We start from the raw sequence: 20,347 nt of genomic DNA on the forward strand, positions 1-20,347 counted from the left end.
AGTCTGAATCAAAGCAGGATTGTTGCAAGTACTGTTGTGCTGCAGTGTCAGCATTTAGTTTTTTTTCCTTCTCATTAAAGCAAATTTATTGTCAGTTGAGCACTAACAACAGTTAAACAAATTACATTACAGTCACAAAACTGCACAAACTTGTTTGAATAGGGCATTATTAGACAAAAAATATCAACCCATGAAGGCAGCTACAAACAGCTACAGGATTTCAGCTGTAAAACATACCATCCAGGTTTCTTCTTCTATTTGAAAATGACCTTAGCAGCATGGTGGAGTGCAAAGGGTCTACAAAAATGGAAACCCCTAAAGAGTGTCGCTTGACTGAAGAGAACAAAGTCTCAACCAAGCAGTTTTGAAAGGTCCTTTCTGTGATGTACACCGTCATCTGGAACTGATGATGTGCAGCTTTTATCAAGAGTTTCAAAACTTAAATTGATGATCACAAGCTTCCTTTGTGATTCACTGTGCTTCATAGTGTATTTTCTCATAGTATTTACCTAATTTGGTCTTAATGCTTGGGTGGAAGAAACATTAAGCCTGAACATTTAAAAGTCCTTTAAAAGCTGCTGTACAGTAGCAGTAGCAAAATATTCTAAGACAACTGGAGATGCAGTTGAGTCTTAAAATGCTTTTGTAAAAATATAAACCTTTTGACATTTATGGGTTTATCAGCTGTTACAGGTGTCTGGCAAGTTTTGAAGGAATTTTACATAACATTTAATAAAAGTTGTAACACCTAAACCACTTATTCAGAGCTCATTTAAAATTACGTCAAAAGAAGTACTAGATTTAAAAGTTGACATAAACTCTACACTGCTGAACAATAAGCTCAATTTCTGCTCTTTATAGAAAGACAAAACAAATCCTACACTCACAACCATCAGTAACACTCCTTGTGTCTCTTGGCTGTGTAGTAGATGATGAGGCCCAGAGTGATGAGCACCCCTGAACCCACAAGAGTAAGGAAGCCTACCACAGGCCTCTTTACCAGCACATGGCAGCCCAGGCAGGGTTGAGGGAAGCTGGGACACTGCTGGGGCGCAGCTCCCTGGATGGGGAAGCCGTTGTGCTGGATGATGTTGCGATAGTTGGACAGGGAGGCCTTGACTATGATCTCTTCGTGGACTTGGCCGTACAAGCCAAACCCTGGGTCCCTTTGGTCGCTCAGGGCATACGCAAAGTAACCCTTCAGGTTTACACCGTCCAGAGTGTACGCTGTGGGGAGAGGAGGAAAAGACTGAGCATGTGAGGTGTTCGGTATATTTTTTCATTTACCTGCGCATGTGAAGGTGATTTTCAGACATAGCTATTTATGGAAAATGACTCAAAATTATGACACACAAAGTCACACTATATGTTTGACTTAGTATTTCACAATCATTAGATATTTATTAGAACATGTTCACATTATTTTTCATATATTTATTTTCTCAGCCTCCATAACACTGCTCTCATAAATACACAAAATATACACAATTTCAGTGAATTACAACTCTGTGGATGGTTGCCACTCAGTGGTGACAGAGCACATTACAACATAATAACAACATTGTGTGCACATCAGCAAAGTTTCAGAGTATTAGCCAAGGTCCTCACTGAGTGACACCCAATAAACTTTACAAGGACAGGTAACTACAGAGTGAGTAACCTTGACTCAACAATTCAGTGTAGAGCATTTTTCTCTGTTGATATTTTTGTGTGCATGTGTGAGTCAGCTGACTATTCAGAGGTCAGTGACCTAAATACTTGTCTAATATTTAAGCTCTGGAGAGGCCGTCCAATGAAAGTAGTTGACCAGTGAAAGGGAAAACTTGTACTGATCGCTCAGTACACAAATGGAGTATTGGCAATATATGGCTCCCAAGTGCGTTTATTAATCATATAATATCTTCACAGCAAAATGTGTGTGTTTGTATTCTCACCTTTCAGCGCCTCATTTATGTAGTTGTACAGGTAGTAAACTCTCAGACTGTCTTTGAAGCGGGCTGGGTCTTCCTGGACACCATTAGCCATCACATAGACAGGCACGTCAAAGTAGTGCTCCTTCACCTTAACACAGCAGAGGGGCAATGTTACTTTTAAATATCTGAAGACATTTTAAAATATTCTGATTTGAATAATATTTTGTGTCTGGTTTGGTTTTCCCATAAAAATAACATACAATAGCCTAGCTATAAATTCTTATCTACTATTTCTCCCACATTGAAAAATCCAGAATCTATGAATATGCAAATTCTGTTTGTTCACTGCAAACATTTCTCCTACTTCACTGAAAAGCCCATTCTCAGTGTACGTGTACAGAGAACTTACAGATTCTGCACATATGTCATTCTGCACAGTGAAGAGCAAACATCCAAGTGAAGAATCAATAAGCAAAACACTTGAGTGGAAGGGGACTTTAAAACTTAATATACTTACTATGGGTTTTAGTGGTTTTAGTACGGAAAATTAGGTCAACATCCAACTTTTTAACTCTTTGCAAGACTGTACAAAGCCAGACAGGACAGTCAAGTCTGCATCACAACCAGACACCAAACAATCAGTGACTCAGACCCCTGCTCCACTCTCACCCAGTTGAGGGCTTTCCTCAGGCCCCACGGCACAACAGGCCTCGGAGACATGATCCATGTGGTGTCGATCATGTGTTGGACTTCTAGCATGGCTGTGTAGGTGTACCTGCACAGGTGGACATGATACAGAAACTCATTATGGGTATATCATGTAATCTTAATGTCCCTGGTTCGATTTTGAGCGGGGACTTTTGTTTAAGGTATCAAAGTAAAGGCAAAAAATTGATTTAATCTTACGAGTCTTCCTTGGCATGTGTCACCAACTTTGTACTGAAGTGACTAATGGCAAAGAAGTCATATGTCCCTTTAACCAGCTGTCTGTCCTCCTCGTTGAAGACAGGCAGCCTGCAGAAACACACACAGAACAGGTGGTCATTTATATAGGAGATTATATAAGAGTAGTTTTTAAGAAATACAAGTTAGTAGTAGTGGTTGTGGCTTTGCTCCATTAACTATTAATTGTGTATACTTAATATTTTGATTATTGATCATCTACTGTGAACATGTGATGGATGCTTGGAAGATGAGAGCAAGAAATGTTCCTCATTAAAAGCTGAGAAATTTGAGACCAACATAGCCATTCATTGAGCCATGCTGCTAATGTGGCTAAAAATGCTAATCCTGTCCATCAGATAAAATTGCTTTATCCAATCCTTAAGTCCTGTCACATCCATAAATATATCAATACATCAAAGTGTAGGGGTTTGATCATCTGTTGACATTTCTTCATTGTGACTATATACAGCTATATTTGTTCAATAGCTAAAAAAGTAACTGTGCCGATGTATGAAGCATGAATGAAGGATTTTATACTCAAGTGAGTTGAGCTGACGCAGCCAGCTCCTCATTCCCAGAGGGTAGTCCCCACTGCCAAAGATCGGCTCTGCAAACCAGCCGACGCGGAAGTCTAAAACCCTTTTCGCTGGTTCCACGTCTTCACGGCTGAATGAAAAGGCCGGTTCCACCCAGTCCATGTGCAGAGCAAGAGACACCTGAGACACAACACCAGACATTTTCATTCTCCTGTTGAGTACCTAATTCAAGTACGTGTGTTACATTTACAATTTTGCCGTTTCAAATAGATTGTCGAGTCACAATTAAGTGTTATATTTTGCATCAGAAAGAGTCATTTAGGAACTTGCACAATACTTGTGTAACATTTAAGAAAATAAAAATGAAAATATTTTAATAAATCTAAAGAACAACACTGTAGTTCGACTGACCTGTCCTCCCTGTGTGTGTCTAAACTCGCGGTCATAAGCATGCCAGGCCAGAGCATGTGCCCGCAGCATCTGATGACCCTCCTGGTAGCTCACCATCTCATCGTTAGGCTCATTCAGGGTGATCCACATCTTCACATGGGCACCTAGTTCTCTGTAACACAGTCTGGCGTAGTCTGCGAACGCCTCTGGAGTCTCCCTTAGAGAAAAGTTACATGTGGAGTGTGTTATTCACACACTGAGATGTATCGTATGTGACATATGTATCAGTCACACGATAGTTGAAGTTAAAAAAAATTACTTTTAAAAAAAAAGTATGATAGCAAACTGAATATTTATGAAACAATACAAGCAACTTGAGAAAGTTAATTTGAGTGTTTCCATTGTAACAACAGCACAAAGTAAGAGAAAATACCAATATATTAGACTGTTGTATTGGCATTAGATTGTTCCTTTAAAGACATTTACAATATTATGATTGTTAGGTTTAGAGATATTTTTTTATTACAGGAAAAGGAATGATGATACCATGACAGCAAATGATACAGGGCAGCTTTATGTTGATGACAAGGACAAACTGTCCCTGGGAACATGTTGCATGTTTACTTTTACATCAGACCAGCCTATAAATTATTGTGGGTTGTAATAAGCCATAACCTGACACAGAGGGATGTTATGTGATTTAAAATTTAATTCAAATGAGAAACAGGCCCTTAAGGAAGAGCAGTGAGGTAGAGGAGTGTTATTTAACTGGACAAATAAGGTCCAAGCCCATCTGACATCAAACCTGTCATATCCACTATCATAAAACCCACTGGAATAAAAAGCTTTAACCCTAAATCATCACTGTATCTGACCTGTTCAGCCACTTGTTGGCGGTATCCAGTGGGGCCGGCAGGCTGCTGCGCAGGCGAGTGTGGTGCCACAGAGTGACCACGGGCGTGACGTTGGCCTGCAGCAGCTGACGGGTAAAGCAGCGGTAGTAGCCCAGCAGAGTAGTGTTGGGGTGAGCCACATCACCTGTGGGCACCAGAGCCGACCAGTTCAGAGAGAAATGGAAGTGGTTTACCCCCACCTGCTGGATTTCATCCACCTAAAGAGACAGAGGATAAACATGCCACAACTTTAAATATCATACAAAATGCACACATACACAACTATAAAAAATATTACGTTTTTAGCACAAAATTGTATTTTTCATATGAGTTCATATAAGTTCTTACACACCAGTGTCACCGACAGATTCTTTGGATCAAAAACTGTGACTGTGAAAGCCTACTTTATTAAGACATTTTCATTATCGTACAAATATGTACCTCAAATTCATTTTCTGGACAAGGATATGATCTCTCCCTGACTTCCTATAAATGACCAGAGCCAAATGTGCTTGCTATGCATCCTATTTCCCACAAGGATGTCTCAATCAATGTTATATGACTTTAGTTTTTTCATACTTAGTTCAGGATGATAATCACAGATCAAAAAGTATACATTCATAATGTGTGGGGTTTATAATGTCCCTAACATAAAAGATAATGGTTTAAATGGTTGAAAGACAGACTTGTTGTCGGATGGTGGCGTAATCTGCACAGTGTGCAGTTCGGCGTAAAGGCGGTGCACTGAAACCCTCCAGCCTCATCAGTGCACCGTTATTGGAGATATTCCAAAGGTAAACACTGGGGTCTGCGAACTGGCTGGGCATGGTCTCCACCTGTGACATGAAGAGAAACAGAAAAAACACACCAGTGTAAACATGCGCTTGCTCACCCTCTAGCAGTGCGTTTACCTAATACACGCATATGCAAATAAAGGCCAACTAGGGCAAATCGATAGTAACGGTTGGTCCTGTGCTGTTAAGCTCAGCAGACAGACAAACTGTGAGGTTTATGTGGTTTATGATTAAGAGAGGATTCATCGTCATGGCTCTTTCTGAGTTGGACTTTCACCATGAAAACTGCAAGTTCAAAATAACAAGATGAACATGATGTAACTTAATCAAATTCCTGACTCAATCAAAAAAAAAAAAACAATTATTTTCCACATTGTAGATTAATTGAAGACATCTAAACTATGAGGGAACACATGGAATTATGCAGTAAACAAACAAGAATATGTTTTATATTTCAGATTCTTTGAAGTAGCCACCTTTTGCTTTGAAGACAGCTTTGCACACTCATTCTCTTAATCAGTTTCGAAGCAGTCATGCTTCATTCAGCAGCACACAAAGATGATGTCAAAAATTAAGTGTGGAGTGGAATTAACATAGAATACAGAATGCTGTCTTGCTTTTTGCAGAGTCAACAACGACACTAACACTTGACTAAATTTTAGTGATGTTAATAGTTAATGTTTTTCTCAGATTCTGCGGTTTCTAAGGAAGTATTCTTGTTGTGTTTTTCATTATCAGACCTCTGCCCTGTGTGTTACAACAGACCCTCTGCGACTCTCCCATCCTTCCACAAACACACACAACAAACACACACCGTGTACCTGTATGGAGTTGGCAGATACCCCCCAGGCAAAATCACATGGGAAGACTCCCTGTGCCGGTCTATTCTCTGGGAGTTCTGGGAATCCATTCTTCTGGATGACATTCCTTTGGAAATAACATATAATGTTCACTTTAGGAGTGAAAACTGTATCTGTAGTTGTACGGTAAATTTACATAACATCAAAAAAAAAGAAAAAAAAGAAAGAGACTCAAATAAAACCAACTGTATTTCTTTCATGCCATACTTTCCAAATTTAAGAGCCAGTTCACAATGTTTACACATGTGGAGCGTAGTAATACATAGCTTCAAGTTCTTCAAAATGAATACAACAATTTGATTAAGGTTGTATAATATTTTGGTCACTGTATTTGAATTAAAAACATGATTAAATGATTGTATCGTTTAAAGATTAGGCAGACACTGAATGTCTAAAAACACTTGATGGCTGATGCGAGCAGACTTCCCCTTTTGATATTTTCAAAAACCTGTTTTCAACTAAAGCAACAGTGTGATAGGGACACGTTCAATTATTTATCTGTGGTAGAAAAATGGAAGAACTAAGCAAAGTGACAAGATTATCCAAAATAAATGTCAGCTGCATTTGAGTTTATGCTCAGCTCCTTCTACAGAATACCTGTAAACAGTGCAGTAAATTAGAAGCAGTAGTAATGAGGTTTTTTCGACTTCAGGATCTGTGCCACAGTGTTACTCTTGTGATATGATGGGTAAACTCTGCAGTTATAAGGAAAATGTTAGCATTGTTTTTGGTATCAGACAAAACTATCTGATATCTGTGTCGTTCATCCCTCATCAAAATCACTGCTGAGTCAGTAGCATTTACCTGTAAAAGGTGGCGGAGGTCTTTGGCTCCCTCTTCATGTCAGGAGTGTTGAAGTCAACGTAGTAAAGTCCCCGTCGTATCCCATATTCTCTATGCCACTCGAAGCCATCGATCAGAGACCAGGCTGTGTATCCAATCACATTAACTCCATCTATGACAATTGCTGTGTAACAAACGCAGACGGACGGAGGGACAGATTTAAGTCAATAGTTTCCCCAAGCAGAGATTTGGGTTTCATGCTGCTGTGGTGTGCTGTGTCATTACTCACATTTTAGTGCCTCTGCGATGAACCTCTTGAGGTAGTACATGTGTTTTGGGTCTTCTGTCTTTGTATTGCCGAGAACATACCTGTGTTGAGCAGCAGAGAAAACAACATGGTCCACAACATCAGAGGAACACACTGGAACACCATAGACATACAGACCAACCAAGATAACATCTAAACCTACCAACCGCTCTGCACCACGAAGACAGGCGGCTTGTCGTACTCAGCGTTGACCCAATAGAGCAGCATCCTCAGGTCCAGATCCTCCTGCTGCCCGAACTTCAGGCTGTCGTTGATGAGCTGGAAGCTCAGGGCCGCTCCGTGAGAGAGGGCGAAGAAGTCGGCGGTCCCCCTCACCTGCTCCCTCTCCTCCCGTGTGAAGGTGGGCAGCCGCGAGCCCAGCCTCGCCTTCATGCAGGGAGGGTAGTCGCCGTCTGTGAACAGCGGGCGCGCGAACCAACCCAGGACGTGGTCCAAGGAGCACTGGCACTCTCGCAGGCTTTCCAGGCGGGTGCGACTGGGCTTGATCCAGTGGGAGGCCAGCGCCATGGACAGCTTGCCCTGCTGATGGGGTCTGTAGTGGCGGTCGTAGAGATGCCATGCTGCCGCGTGGGCCTGGAGGACAGACGGACAGGAGGAGAAATGACAGGCAGACAGAGGGGAAGGAGAAGGAGAGGTCAGAGAGGATTGTCTGTATAAAATGATAACAGACAGAGGAGGCAAAGGGTGAGAAGCGTGAAATGAATAAAATCCATCAAACTTAATTCCATGCCTGCACAAAAAATACAAATATATGAATGAAAATCAAAAACAAAAAAATGGATTAAGATAAGACGATTAAAGATTCTTTATACATCTCAACAGTTTGTAAAGCACTTAGTTGTTTCTCGACCTGCTAAAACAATAAAAACTACATAATAATAATAATAATACTGTATATAGTAAAGGACCATTCTACCTACTTACTTTCAATATGTGAATATCTTGATGTGTTGGGTATTGGTGATATAGCTACATTCAATTAAAACATTTATTTACTTCTACTGCAGAAAACCTCAAAAACAACTAAAGAGAAGAAAATCAATGATATAAAAAATAATTATATAAAAAGTATATAAACATTTAATGGGCAGTTTATAAGATGCTATAATGTAGTTGGAAACAAATAAAATGACATTTAAGTGTTTATAATGAACAGTATTTGCAAACAATTACAACTTCTCTATTAAAATATATGTTACATTATTACAGTTGTGTTAAATTATCATTTGTTATCTGTTTTTATACGTATCGGTGCCGACAGGAGGATCTTATATTTACCTACAACTACATTATAGTGTGTTATAAACCATGTATTAACTGTTTATATGTTGCTTATCAATGCTAAATGGGGGGTTTGCAGTGAGGTGTCACCTATAAGACACTTTTATAAGCACTAGATTCAAATTACACTCACCTTGAGCAGATTATGACCAACCCGGAACGGGAGATCAGGGTCGTTCTTTATCCCAGGAGCGACCACTCCGGTGCCGTACCCGTGCCGCGCCACAACAAACGGGTTATCAATGGTGATCCAGTACTTCACGTCATCCCCGAAAGTCTTGAAGCAGAAGTCTGCGTAGTCCTTGAAAATCTCCACGAGCTCCGGGTTGCTCCAGCCGCCCAGGGTCTGCTGCAGGTGATCGGGCAGGTCCCAGTGGTAGAGCGTGACCACCGGCTGCACGCTGCTCTCCTTCAGCCTCTTGATGAGCGTCCGGTAGTACTTGGTGCCGATTTCGTTGTAACTCCCGCGCGTGCCGTTTGGAAATATCCTGGACCAGGACAAGGAGAACCTGTAGTGGCTGACCCCGAGCTGCTTGATGGCTCGGACGTCGGCGTGGATGTTGTGATAGCTGTCGCTGCCCACGTCCCCGGTGGCCATCCGGTTCCCGCCGCGCGTAAAAGTGTCCCAAATGGAGAGCCCCTTACCGTCCTTCTCGAACGCGCCCTCCACCTGGTACGCCGCCGTGCCCACCGCCCATATGAAGTCCTTGGGGAAGGTATCGTAGAGGAAAGCCTTGTCGCCAGGATAGGGCAGTTTACTGAAACGTCCCCACGTCTTTAGACCCGCGTTGGGTTTTGCGGCGGCAGAGGCGAGGGCGAGAAATGTCAAAAGGGCGAGCAGAGCACTCATGGCGCCTGTGTATAACCTGGATGTCCAGTTTTTGACTCAAGTCTTCACTTAACCATGCTTGGAGGCTTTCAGCGATTAAACAGCGGGCTGTGGAGTGCAGCCAGCCAGCTGTGAACCCACCACACGCCGCCTCTCCAAATCTATCAATTATTAGCCAAAGCACCTGACGCACGAAGCTCTCCGGGCACAACATGATGTTAAGAGCCCAAAATGACCAATGTTCTGCAGAGCAGGGACACATTAGTTTCAGTCGCAACTAAAGCAATAAATAAAAAGTGTCCAAATTATTTTTTTTCCCAGCCTGGTCTCTGTTTTGCTTTTCCCACAAAAAGAATTCGGTAATGGCTCATATTCAGAGGACAGAACAGGAGAGTGACCCAGGTGCAAAAGCCTTCATGTGATCTCAGTAACGGCACCATCATCATACATCCTCAGCTGGCAGATAATCTCATAACTCCGTTTAAATGTCACACGTCAAGAGCACCAAAAACTCATCTGCATTTTTCAACCGGATCAAGTTCAGCCAGGAGGGAAGATGATGGCGGAGGGGAGAGGAGGGGGAGAGGAGGAGACAGGCAAACACCACGGTCGCATTACTTCCTTATCGTCCTTCTTTCAGCGCCGGTTGCTTGGAAACTCAGGCCTCTTGCTGCTGGGGCCATCTTGGTCCATATAGCACCTGCATAAATATGAGGAGGTGTGAACCTGCTGGCCTGTGTGTGTGTGTGTGTTGCAAGAAGTTGTGAACCTACAACAGCTGAAAATGTACATTTTCTGGACAGGTGACCTTTCAGATATTAAGTGTACTGTATTTCACATCTATAACTTTCACAGAATTATTATTCATGAAATAAACAGTCAGAAATAAATCAACAATGATGTCAGACAGCAACATTAAACTGTGTACAGCTTAAACGATTAATTGATTACCTTCTGGACAAAAACTAATCAATTAATTGTTTATGTCATTTTTCAAGCAAAATTCTTTTTTTAATTCAATACATAAACCCTAACTATAAGGGATCTGTTGGTCTGACAGAACAAGATGGTTTGTGATAGACATTTTTCAGTTTTCTAATATTTTATCCACCAAAAAGTTAAATAATCAGCAGTTTAACTGATTTATTAATTTAAAAAAATACTCAAACCCCTGCCACATAATAAAGACAAACTTATAATCTTGAAAACAAATAATGTGTTCATAATATGTTCAATAATATGATCATAATGGGATGAAAAAGAAGGGGTTTCATGAAGGGGCGATGGTTTCGTTTTAAGTTGATTTTTGTCCTGCACAAGTTTTGTGACCGCTGCATAAATTAAATGGCCTGGTCTGAAGAATCAACCAATAATTTGTCTAAAACTGTACCTGTATCAACATTTTCAGACACTATTTATCAAATAACTAATTTAAAGGTGAAAAGGATTCCATTTCTCAGATTTAGGATTTTGAAAAAGCTTAAATTTCTTTTGCTGAAAGACAAACGATTTAGGGGAAACCTGATCAATGTTGCCAGGAGTTCCTTCAATAAACCAGCTGAAGCTATTAAGTCATTACTGGATCAATCGAGTAATAATACAGACTGTGCTTACTCAATTCAGTGAATGTGAACAGGAATATTACACACAGTGAAGTCACTGCTTCTCGGTGATATACAGCTCGGCGAATGACAGAAGCGAAGATGATCGTCATTCATTGAATTTGCCTTGAAAGGCAGGTGGTTTATCTGATGTAGGAAAACAAGAGTCACCTGGCAGCTGAGCGGCGCACGATTACGGCCGGTCATGGATCATAACCAGCACACCAGAACGTGGTGTGTGGGTGTTTTTCCACTGAGTTGTGCTGCACTGGAAAGTTCAGATCTCAAGCGTACATGCATAAACAACGTAAAGCGCTGCTAGTCTCCATATATAACACAGGAAGAACACCATAAAGTGACGCTAAACAGCCAGAGAGCACAGACTGTGAGTGTATAGTCTGTGCGGTTAAACTCAGTGCTGTACACACTTCAAATGATGAAATCAGTGCCGGTTTCGGTTTTCATCCACATCAAACATGTAGTGTGTGCTGTGTTGTGTACAGTAATACCTTCATAGCATGACTGAATTCCTTCTTGTAGGCTGCGAGGCTGCTGTCATGTCCCTTTGCTTTTTTTTTAGGCCTGACAACAGATAAAAGATGTGTCATATTAATTGCTCTTGTTCAGTGGTAGCTTTTGGACACGCTGATGGATTAGCAACTTATCTTTGCACATTTCAAGATAATTACTTTCAAAATCAATTAGCGTCAATCTCAGACACTTCCCAGTTATTTTACTGTCTAATCTAACAGATGAAATACAGTACGTCCAAAATCCATACCACCTATTAACTCTAAGCTGGTTTTGATTATGTAATGTATTCACACTTGAAAAGTGACAAAATATACTCAAAACAGTCAGTGTGCATACAAAAAAGGCTTGATATGAGTGTTCTGTTGGTTTATACTGTTCCCACAATTTAATGCATAAGAGCAGTGGAGAAGCTGCTCAGAGCTGGGAAAAATTGTGGGTGGTGGATAAAGGCAAAAACAGACTTAATTATAGAGGTTTTAAAAAAAAAAATAATGAGCATATTTTGGCACAAACAGGCGAAAAACTAATCTCACTGGACTCGAAATGCTGAATTCTAGATAACAAGCTGGTTTTGTGACACTCCTTGACACAGTCTTCCTGCTCATTTGTGATACACCTGAAGGAATCCCCAGGTGATTATGTTGACGAGGACGAGTGCACAGCTTCATCCAAGACTTCAGAGTGAAATAAAGAGAAATGGAGCAGGTCAGGTTTTATAGAGAATTATATTGATACAACGGAGGATCTGACTGGGTGGATGTGAAGCCAAGTTAATCAGCAGTGACAAACACTACAACCACAGCTGCTCATGACTCTGTCTACCAGTAAGTACAAACCTAAAAATGAGACGCACACTACAATCTTTTCCAGAGGCAACTCTACGTTTGGACAGGTTTCTGACTTTTTTTTTTTTTTAATTTTTCAATACATGGTAAAAAAAGAAAGGTATTAATATACAGAGCTGTAAACAAAAACGTGTTTTCTTTTAAAGTAAAATGACACAATTGACGTCACAAAAAAAAAAAGATAATGGTTAATCTCTTTAGGTTTTTAAAAGTGGGACACAGAGGGAAGATTGATAAGCAATACTGCTTTATGGGAGCACTTTAATAATAATAATAATAATAATAATATCAGTGGGTAAAGGCTTTACAGCATCCCCCCAGTCAGTATCAAACACAACAACAGAACATGAAACAGACATAAGAGACTATTTACAAGAGAGTGATCTTTTTTTTGTTGTTTTCTGTTAAAATCGTTTCTACTTAATGTGGCGAACATCATCACAATGCGACACAATGCAACAAACCACAGCTGATGATACGGATGTACTGATGTAGTGTGCATGTGGTATATGCAAGTGTGTGAATCTGTGTAACAGTTGGGAGCATCGGCGTATGAAAAGTTTAAAAAGTTCAATGTCCATATTTTCTTTCCTACGTCATTCCTCCACGATTTCAGAGTAGACACGGTGTCTTCTTTTGTCCTCCATCATTTTTTTTTTCTTTTTTAGCTCATCTTCTTCGCCCAGCTGCCTTCTTGCGACCCTAGGAAGAAAAGAGAAATCAAAATACAAAAAAACCCCCCCTGAAAACTCTGGGCAGGAAACTGAGCTCATAAACTCCTCTATATCATTTAAGTTAGTTTAACATCCACAACTTCCAAAAATGATTCATGTAACTCTTCTGGTACCTTCGGTGTTGGCTCATCTTCCTGCTCCTCCTCCTCTTCCTCATCTTCTTCCTCAGAGTCATCTTTAGCTGCAGCTGCCTTCGATCGCCCACCACGGCTGGATACCACAGAGGAGACACACACCGAATCAGTATTCACAATACCTCAACATGTTACAGGAAGACATCAGTAAATGTAGAAACATGACAACACATCATCACCCACCTGGTACCAAATGCTGCTAAGAAGCATTCACACACAAGTCAAATACACATACAATTCTGCTTTAAAACTTGTAACCTAGATTCTGTTGCACATTATGATGAACCAAATCAATCAGTGTCATCCATTACAGAGCTACATTTCTCTGCTGGTTTGGCAACATATTTGAGATCAATTTCATAGCAAACCTGGCAACATTTGCACAAAATGAGACATTCATAACTTCTAAAACATGATCAACTGACATCTAAACCATACAGACCCATTAACTACAGTATACCCTTAATTTTCTTGTAGTTATTAGACCAAAAGTAGTGTTGTCACTGCGACAATATGACTGGAAAGCCACTGTGAGAATATGATGCACATGAAAAATATATTTTGAGCAAGGAAAATATGTACTGATGTTGAAGGCTTATGTTTGAATTAATGAAATAGTGCTTAGAGAAAATAATCTTGGGACTAGAAATTTTATGGAGCTTTCAAATCCAGAGAATAAGTCCAGTAAGTGGACCTTGTGCCAAGATTATTTTCTCTGAGCACTATTTCATTAGAAGAAGTTCTTCTCAAGAAAACATATGCTACTGCAATTACTTTATCAGACAGTGGCAGATGAGCAAAAATGTAAATTGCATGACACACACACAGTATTCCAAAACCTTCACTGTGATGTAGACATGTGTGCTGGAGTTTATGCAAAAAGCCTGAAAGATCACAAAGCTACTGAGCATCTTACACTGGTTTCTTGGCAGGTGGCTGAGCTGATTTGGGTGGACGTCCTCTCCTCTTCTGTGGTGTGGACTCTGCTGACTCTGAGCTGTTGAATGAAGGCGAAGTGCAAACAATACCAGAGTCAAAAATGAATTTTGCTGACAGAAATCACCACCACCGTCATCAGTGAAGCTGATCCAACTTCTCTGTATGCACTTCATTTGCTGTTTCTTACCCTTGTGATCGCCGTGGTGCCCTGGCTTGCCTTCCTCCCTTGGGCTTCACCTCCATATTTTCGCTGCTCCTGTCATCCTCCTCATCGTCATCCTCTGCTTCCTCCTCCCCCCTCTCCTCTTCCTCCTCCTCCTCCTCATCGTCTTCCGGTGGAGGAGCTGCCTTCTTTCGCCCCCTCTTCCCCTTGGAAGGTGTGTCCTGACTGGGAGTGGCAGATTTCGGAGGCCGCCCCCGGCGTCCTTTTTTCGGTGGGCTGTTCTGCTCGTCCTCTGGCCGATTGTCTTCGTCCCACTGGTCCTCGGACTCGGCCGCTGCGGTCGTGTTGGTTGCTGCCTTCTTGCGTCCACGCTTTGGCTTGCTGTCCTGGTCGTCACCAGAGGTTACACCCCGTTTGCGACCGCGGGGTTTTTCAATATCCTGTAAAAGAGAGAATGAATGGTTGATGGGGGCTGACACGCTTCCTGCTGCTGCCTGTGTGAATAATTTTTTATAAAGGGGTCAGAACCCCTCTGCTTGCCATAAAGATAAACCGCATCAAACCCACCATTTAATTCAATAAATGTGAGAAACATGTTGCAAAGTACTTGTAGAGGGCTTCTGCCAAACTACACTGCAGAACAACACAGACAAAAGGTGATGCAGCAGGTCTGGAGGCGGTTATTAATGATAGTTTACACAATGTGTACTTGCAACTCCTATCTTGACTTAAATCCAGCTGGTGTTTGCACAGCAGAATCAAAACACAGAGACACAAGGGTTTATGACTCGCAACTCTTAACTGGATCACAGCAACATGCCTGTTTCTACTTGTCCTAAGCTACCGTGTCATTTCAGATTGTGTTTTTATGTTTATTTGTACATTCACACCAAAGAACAAATCAGGAACGGCTCAGTACTTCTCCAAGTTTGCCATTAAGATCAGTTTGTATACAAGTCATTTTATGTTTGCCTTTTCTCTTATTGGTGTCATGAGTACTCTTATCAAAACTAAATTACAGTAATAAGAAGGAAATCAAGTTTCAATCCCTAGAAATAGGGTCATGCAAATATGATAAAAATAATAATCCCGATAATCTTTCCAAATGGGGCAAGGAACAATTTTGACATAATTACTGCTGGGAGATTCCAAGATATCCCAACAGTTTAGAGCAAATTCACTCAATGCAATATTTTCAGGATGAGTGCTGGAGCCTTCAGAAGATATTTACACACAAGGCAGTCTGAGAAACCCATTAGTAATTCAAATATGATGACCACGCAGATGTTAATTTTCACTTGGATCAATGCACACAAATAACTTTCAATTATAATGCAATTTAAGAGAACAAGAAAACACTGTTTTCTTGTCATGGTCTTGTCTGCTGGTATAACAACCAACAGAGCTAACAGATAGATAACAACCAGTATATAAAGAGGTTTTAATACCTTGTCAGTGCTGTCTGCTCTCTTTAGGCTGATGTCCTCGTTTTCACTGTGATCCATTTCTGTGCTGTCATGCCTGAAACATAATCAGTAATTATTAATATTTTATATATGAACACAGACTCCAGGTGCAAATGGTGACAAGATAAAAAAAGCCAGTTCTGTCTGTTATGTCTCCTGTGTGGTGTATGAGCATGTATCACCGAACAACTCTCTATGTAGTTTCAGAGATAAGAACGCCTGAACACCTGGGACTATATTAACTCCTTAACATATTAACTATATTAACACCTGAAGAGGGTAAAGGTTTGTTAACATCAGGGTTTGAACTTGGGTTTGCTGGTCCACCCTGTAACATGGAGCGTCACATGGTGTGGATGGGCATCACATGTTTTGTACCTGGTCTTGCTGCGTTGTGGGGAACCTGGGTTGGACGAGGAGTCATCGTTGCTGGCAGTCTCCATCCGAGAAGCTTTGCTCTGGAGCTGTTTCCCCGCCGTCGACAGAGGCTTGTTTACTGCACCCAAAACGTTTGCCGACTTGGGCTTGGGAGGGAGGAGCAAGACAGGAAAAGAGTTTAGTTGGATGTGTTCCAGCCGACAAAAACACAGAAATGATTAATTTCTCTTTTTTTTTTCAAAAATTGGTTTGATTAAGCTTACTTTTCCTGGTGTGAAGAATGCCTTCATCTCTGGTGGGAGATAATTTTTTGTGTTGCTGAAATTCTGAGAGAGAGCAATTTTATGTCAGAGAGCTTGTTTGCACACAGAGAACAAAAACAATTACCAAAAACCACCTCAAACACAAGCTGAGGATTATAAGGAGATTGTTTGGTCCTGCCAAACAATGGTATTAGTCACAATGTGTGGCTGCTATGTTGATAATTCCTCTTTAAAAAAAGCCTAGGTTTACACAAAAGTGTAGACACTAGAAACCAAGGTACTACCAGCTACCACAACCAGGAAAATACAAGTCATCTAAGTTTATTTATTAGAAAACACTTCTGTATGTGCATCTTTCAAAGAGATGCATAATTTATTCATACATATAATACTCAAAGGCATAATGGATCTTTGACTTTATTTCTAAATTCAAAGAAAATAAAATGTTCAGCATATCTCATTTAAAATTCAGCTACTGCTATCAATATACATCAAGGAAAAGAAAAAACATAAAAGAAACTGCTCTACGGGAAATTAAATATTTAAGATTTTAAGATGCTTTGGGCTGCAAACACCAACCTTGTCCGGTTTGGTGAAGAAGCATGAAGGCAGCACAGGATCTTTTGGGGACTCCAGACTGTAGGTGGTGCTCTTTGACATGATAATGTGCATGGCTACATCACACACCGTGTAGAGTTTCTGTACAAGGTAGACACAGAAGTCTGGTCACAGGGTTGGTACTCAGGATGATAGAGGAGTGAATGAATATATAATGTCCATATATTACATGTATAAACACTCATTGGGCATGAACTAACAGATGTAAGGTGTACCTCATTGGTTTTGGGATCGGTGGGGGCCTGGGCATCTTTTGTCTGTTTGATATTTTCCACCATTTTCCTGATGAAGGCGTGGCTGTTGTTCTCATTCTTGGCCATGATAATCTCAAGAACAAACCACAGAGCTCTGAAAAGGAGGGGAGGTCTGACATCAGTTTACAGGACTTTGAAATGTAGCCATAATCTTTTTAGCATCTTCCTTTTAAGTTTTTGGCCGTAGACCTTAAATTTCTTTATGTACTGCAGATGCAATTTATGAGTAATGGCAGTAATAAAATCGTAAAAGCACCAAATAATTTCTATGGGGGAAAAACATAATACTCAGTGCTTGGTGTTATTTGTCCCCCCAAATATCACTGCATTATGCAAACACCTGGTTTTAACACTGATCTACAATAAATCTAAGATCTAAAATAATGTTCATTTTACATATACCTTCATTTTATGAAATGTGCATTTCTCATTTTTAAAGTATTCTTTTATCATCAGTGTTCTCAGCAAGGCAACAGCTTTCCCATATGCTACTTACTCTTTAATTTCTTTGAGCTGCTCAATGTCTTGTACTTTGACGTAGTCTGGGTCATGTGCCAGCAGGTGGATGGTGTAGGGCACCACATACTCCGGCAGCAGAGAAAATAGCTTGTCTGTTGGTGCACACAGGGTAAATATTACATCGTTATCTCATCACAACAGCACTGACAACTACTGCCATATGCACCAAGGTGCACTTATGAAATTTTCCCCTGACCAATTTCACTTTAATTTTCCCTTTGCTGCTCTATCACTATCTCCACCTTTACATATTCTGGTTTTAGATACAGTACTGTGCAACAGCTGTAGACACTTTACATGTTTAAATTCTTGCAACACAATCCTGCAACAGATGGTCTGGCCCCCACAGAGCCCTGACTTCTACATCATGGAGTTAGTCTGGGATTACATGAAGAGACAGAAGACACTGAGACAGACTAAATCCACAGAAGAACTGTAACAAGTTCTCCAAGATGGCTGGAGCCACCTCCTTGCCAAGTACCTTGAAAAACCATGTGCAAGTGTACCTAGAAGAATTGTGCTATTTTAAAAGGTAAAGGATTGTCACACCAAATATTGATTTGATTTAGTTTTTTCTGTTTACAGCACTTTGTATGATAAATAAAAGCCATGAGTCATGGCATTATTTTTGAAATTATTCTCACTTCACTGCTTAAAACCATAGCACAGTACTGTATATACTATACATATAAATATACATAGAAGTTACATATGTCATGCCACAGATCCTCTGACAGCTTTGATTTTAAAGAGTATCTTCAAATAAATTCCAAAATTTTCAGATTTCTTTTCAGTTTCTTTACCACTGATGGCTGCATGCTGTTTGAGGTACTCTCGCCGTATGTTGACGTTTTTCACCAGGCACTGGCGAGCATGAGCCCTCCTCTCCTTAACAGGGTCCTTGGCACACAACGCGAACACTGCCATGTACTCCAGAGGCAGACGGAGGCGGCACAGGCCACGGTGGAGCTTCTGGGAAAAACACTGCCGCACCTGGTAGCACTCATCCTGCAGGGCATTGAGAAAGATGCACAGAGAACAGTGACATTGATTTTGAGGAGGAGGCAGATGATGAAATGGTTTAGAGGTGAAATAGAACTGGCAAAAAATGATACCCAATGGTAATGCATTATTTCAAAACAATGTAAAATTAAAACCAGAAGATGCAGAGCCCTGAGACGAGCATAAGTTCAGCACGGAGCGATAATACACAGAGGTTCTTACATTGATGACGAGAGCACAGAGCTGATATTGCTCCAGCGTGATTATTTCATGATAGCAGGGCTCCTGTGCCAGCTTCAGCAGGGCGCACGCTGCTGCCAGCCTCAGCCTTGACATGTCTGGTTTACTGGGGGATGAGGGGAAGGAAATAGAGGAGACAAAAGTAAACACATTTTTCTTTGGATATCTGACAATGTGTTTCTGATTAAAGCCTAACATCCCCCAGAGTCCACAATACCCACGAAAATCCGGCACTTCAGTGAAAATTATATGAATATAATATGAAGACAAAAATTTCCCCGAGCCATTTGAGATACGGACACAAACAGGACCTGAAGTTTGTCTACTAAAGAAGAGTAAGCTCTGTCATTTACCCCATCCTGCCCTGCTCGGTTAGGTCCCCATCACTGTGCAGAATAGCAGTCAGCATCCTCAGGGTGGAGTTGCCCGATTTGCTCTGGTTGTTCTTCACTCCAAGTAACCACCTCACCATCAGCTTTATGCCCTGGATCTGAACAGAGGAGGGTGGAAGGTCAAAAATCAATTCTGGATCATCACTGGATTTATAATACTCATATACATAGGTTGTCCTCTCATTTACTTGTTAAGATTAATGAATAATGCTAGACTGTGATTATATGATGACTGACAATTCAAACTATGAAATTACTGCTCAGATCAGACAAGAGTTCACCACTGACCTTGGCCAGAGTCTCTGGGGACACTTCATCATCAGGAACCCAAAGTTTGGTTGTCTTCTTGCCTGGGATCTACAGAAATCACAAATAATACTGTTAACTCCTTAATTCACATGATATGAACAGAGACAGCTAAAATTCTGATCCTAGAACTGTGATGAACAGGTTGAACAGGAGAAAAAGTCAATGTCAATAACCACAAAATAATTATTATAAGACAGGAACTTGTTTTCTATAGATGATGTGTGTACCCTGTCATTCATGAGCAGATCCTTCACAATGAAGTTGGCGACTAGAGATTTGAGTGGCGCGGCAAACTGTTCTGGGGCCAGTTGAGCCAGGTGACCCAGGGTGGTCAAAGGAGTGATGAGCTGCTCCAGGTTAGCAGGGTCCAGGCCTTTATGCAGAGGCTGGAGAAACACAAACAG

At 40.9% G+C, this 20,347-nt stretch overlaps 2 protein-coding genes across 2 annotated transcripts in view; both read right to left on the reverse strand.

The window, feature by feature from the left end:
• Positions 1–31: 31 nt before the first annotated feature.
• kl (klotho) lies at positions 32–9,713 on the reverse strand. The gene is made up of 13 exons (XM_018691192.2): positions 8,857–9,713; positions 7,585–8,015; positions 7,404–7,483; positions 7,136–7,298; positions 6,293–6,398; positions 5,364–5,513; positions 4,660–4,895; positions 3,806–4,001; positions 3,396–3,574; positions 2,820–2,927; positions 2,583–2,688; positions 1,935–2,061; positions 32–1,227 (listed from the first exon to the last, which is right to left on the reverse strand). Exons 1-13 carry the CDS (start codon positions 9,571–9,573, stop codon positions 893–895), a joined length of 2,934 nt encoding a protein of 977 aa, XP_018546708.1. The 5' UTR covers positions 9,574–9,713; the 3' UTR covers positions 32–892.
• A 2,680-nt stretch (positions 9,714–12,393) lies between these two features.
• Positions 12,394–20,347, reverse strand: part of pds5b (PDS5 cohesin associated factor B) — a 28,265-nt gene continuing 20,311 nt past the window's right edge. The window contains exons 21-35 of the mRNA XM_018691191.2: positions 20,171–20,329; positions 19,923–19,991; positions 19,596–19,732; positions 19,225–19,348; positions 18,804–19,008; positions 17,978–18,092; positions 17,443–17,575; positions 17,189–17,308; positions 16,610–16,672; positions 16,347–16,492; positions 15,951–16,023; positions 14,527–14,942; positions 14,317–14,397; positions 13,380–13,476; positions 12,394–13,234 (exon numbers count right to left, since the gene is read on the reverse strand). Of these exons, the coding sequence (XP_018546707.1) occupies positions 13,202–13,234; positions 13,380–13,476; positions 14,317–14,397; positions 14,527–14,942; positions 15,951–16,023; positions 16,347–16,492; positions 16,610–16,672; positions 17,189–17,308; positions 17,443–17,575; positions 17,978–18,092; positions 18,804–19,008; positions 19,225–19,348; positions 19,596–19,732; positions 19,923–19,991; positions 20,171–20,329 (1,971 nt within the window). The 3' untranslated portion in view covers positions 12,394–13,201. The remainder of the gene's footprint in view (positions 13,235–13,379; positions 13,477–14,316; positions 14,398–14,526; positions 14,943–15,950; positions 16,024–16,346; positions 16,493–16,609; positions 16,673–17,188; positions 17,309–17,442; positions 17,576–17,977; positions 18,093–18,803; positions 19,009–19,224; positions 19,349–19,595; positions 19,733–19,922; positions 19,992–20,170; positions 20,330–20,347) is intronic.

This window comes from Lates calcarifer, linkage group LG20 (genome assembly GCF_001640805.2).
Source record: "Lates calcarifer isolate ASB-BC8 linkage group LG20, TLL_Latcal_v3, whole genome shotgun sequence".
Classification (NCBI taxonomy): Eukaryota; Metazoa; Chordata; class Actinopteri; family Centropomidae; genus Lates; species Lates calcarifer.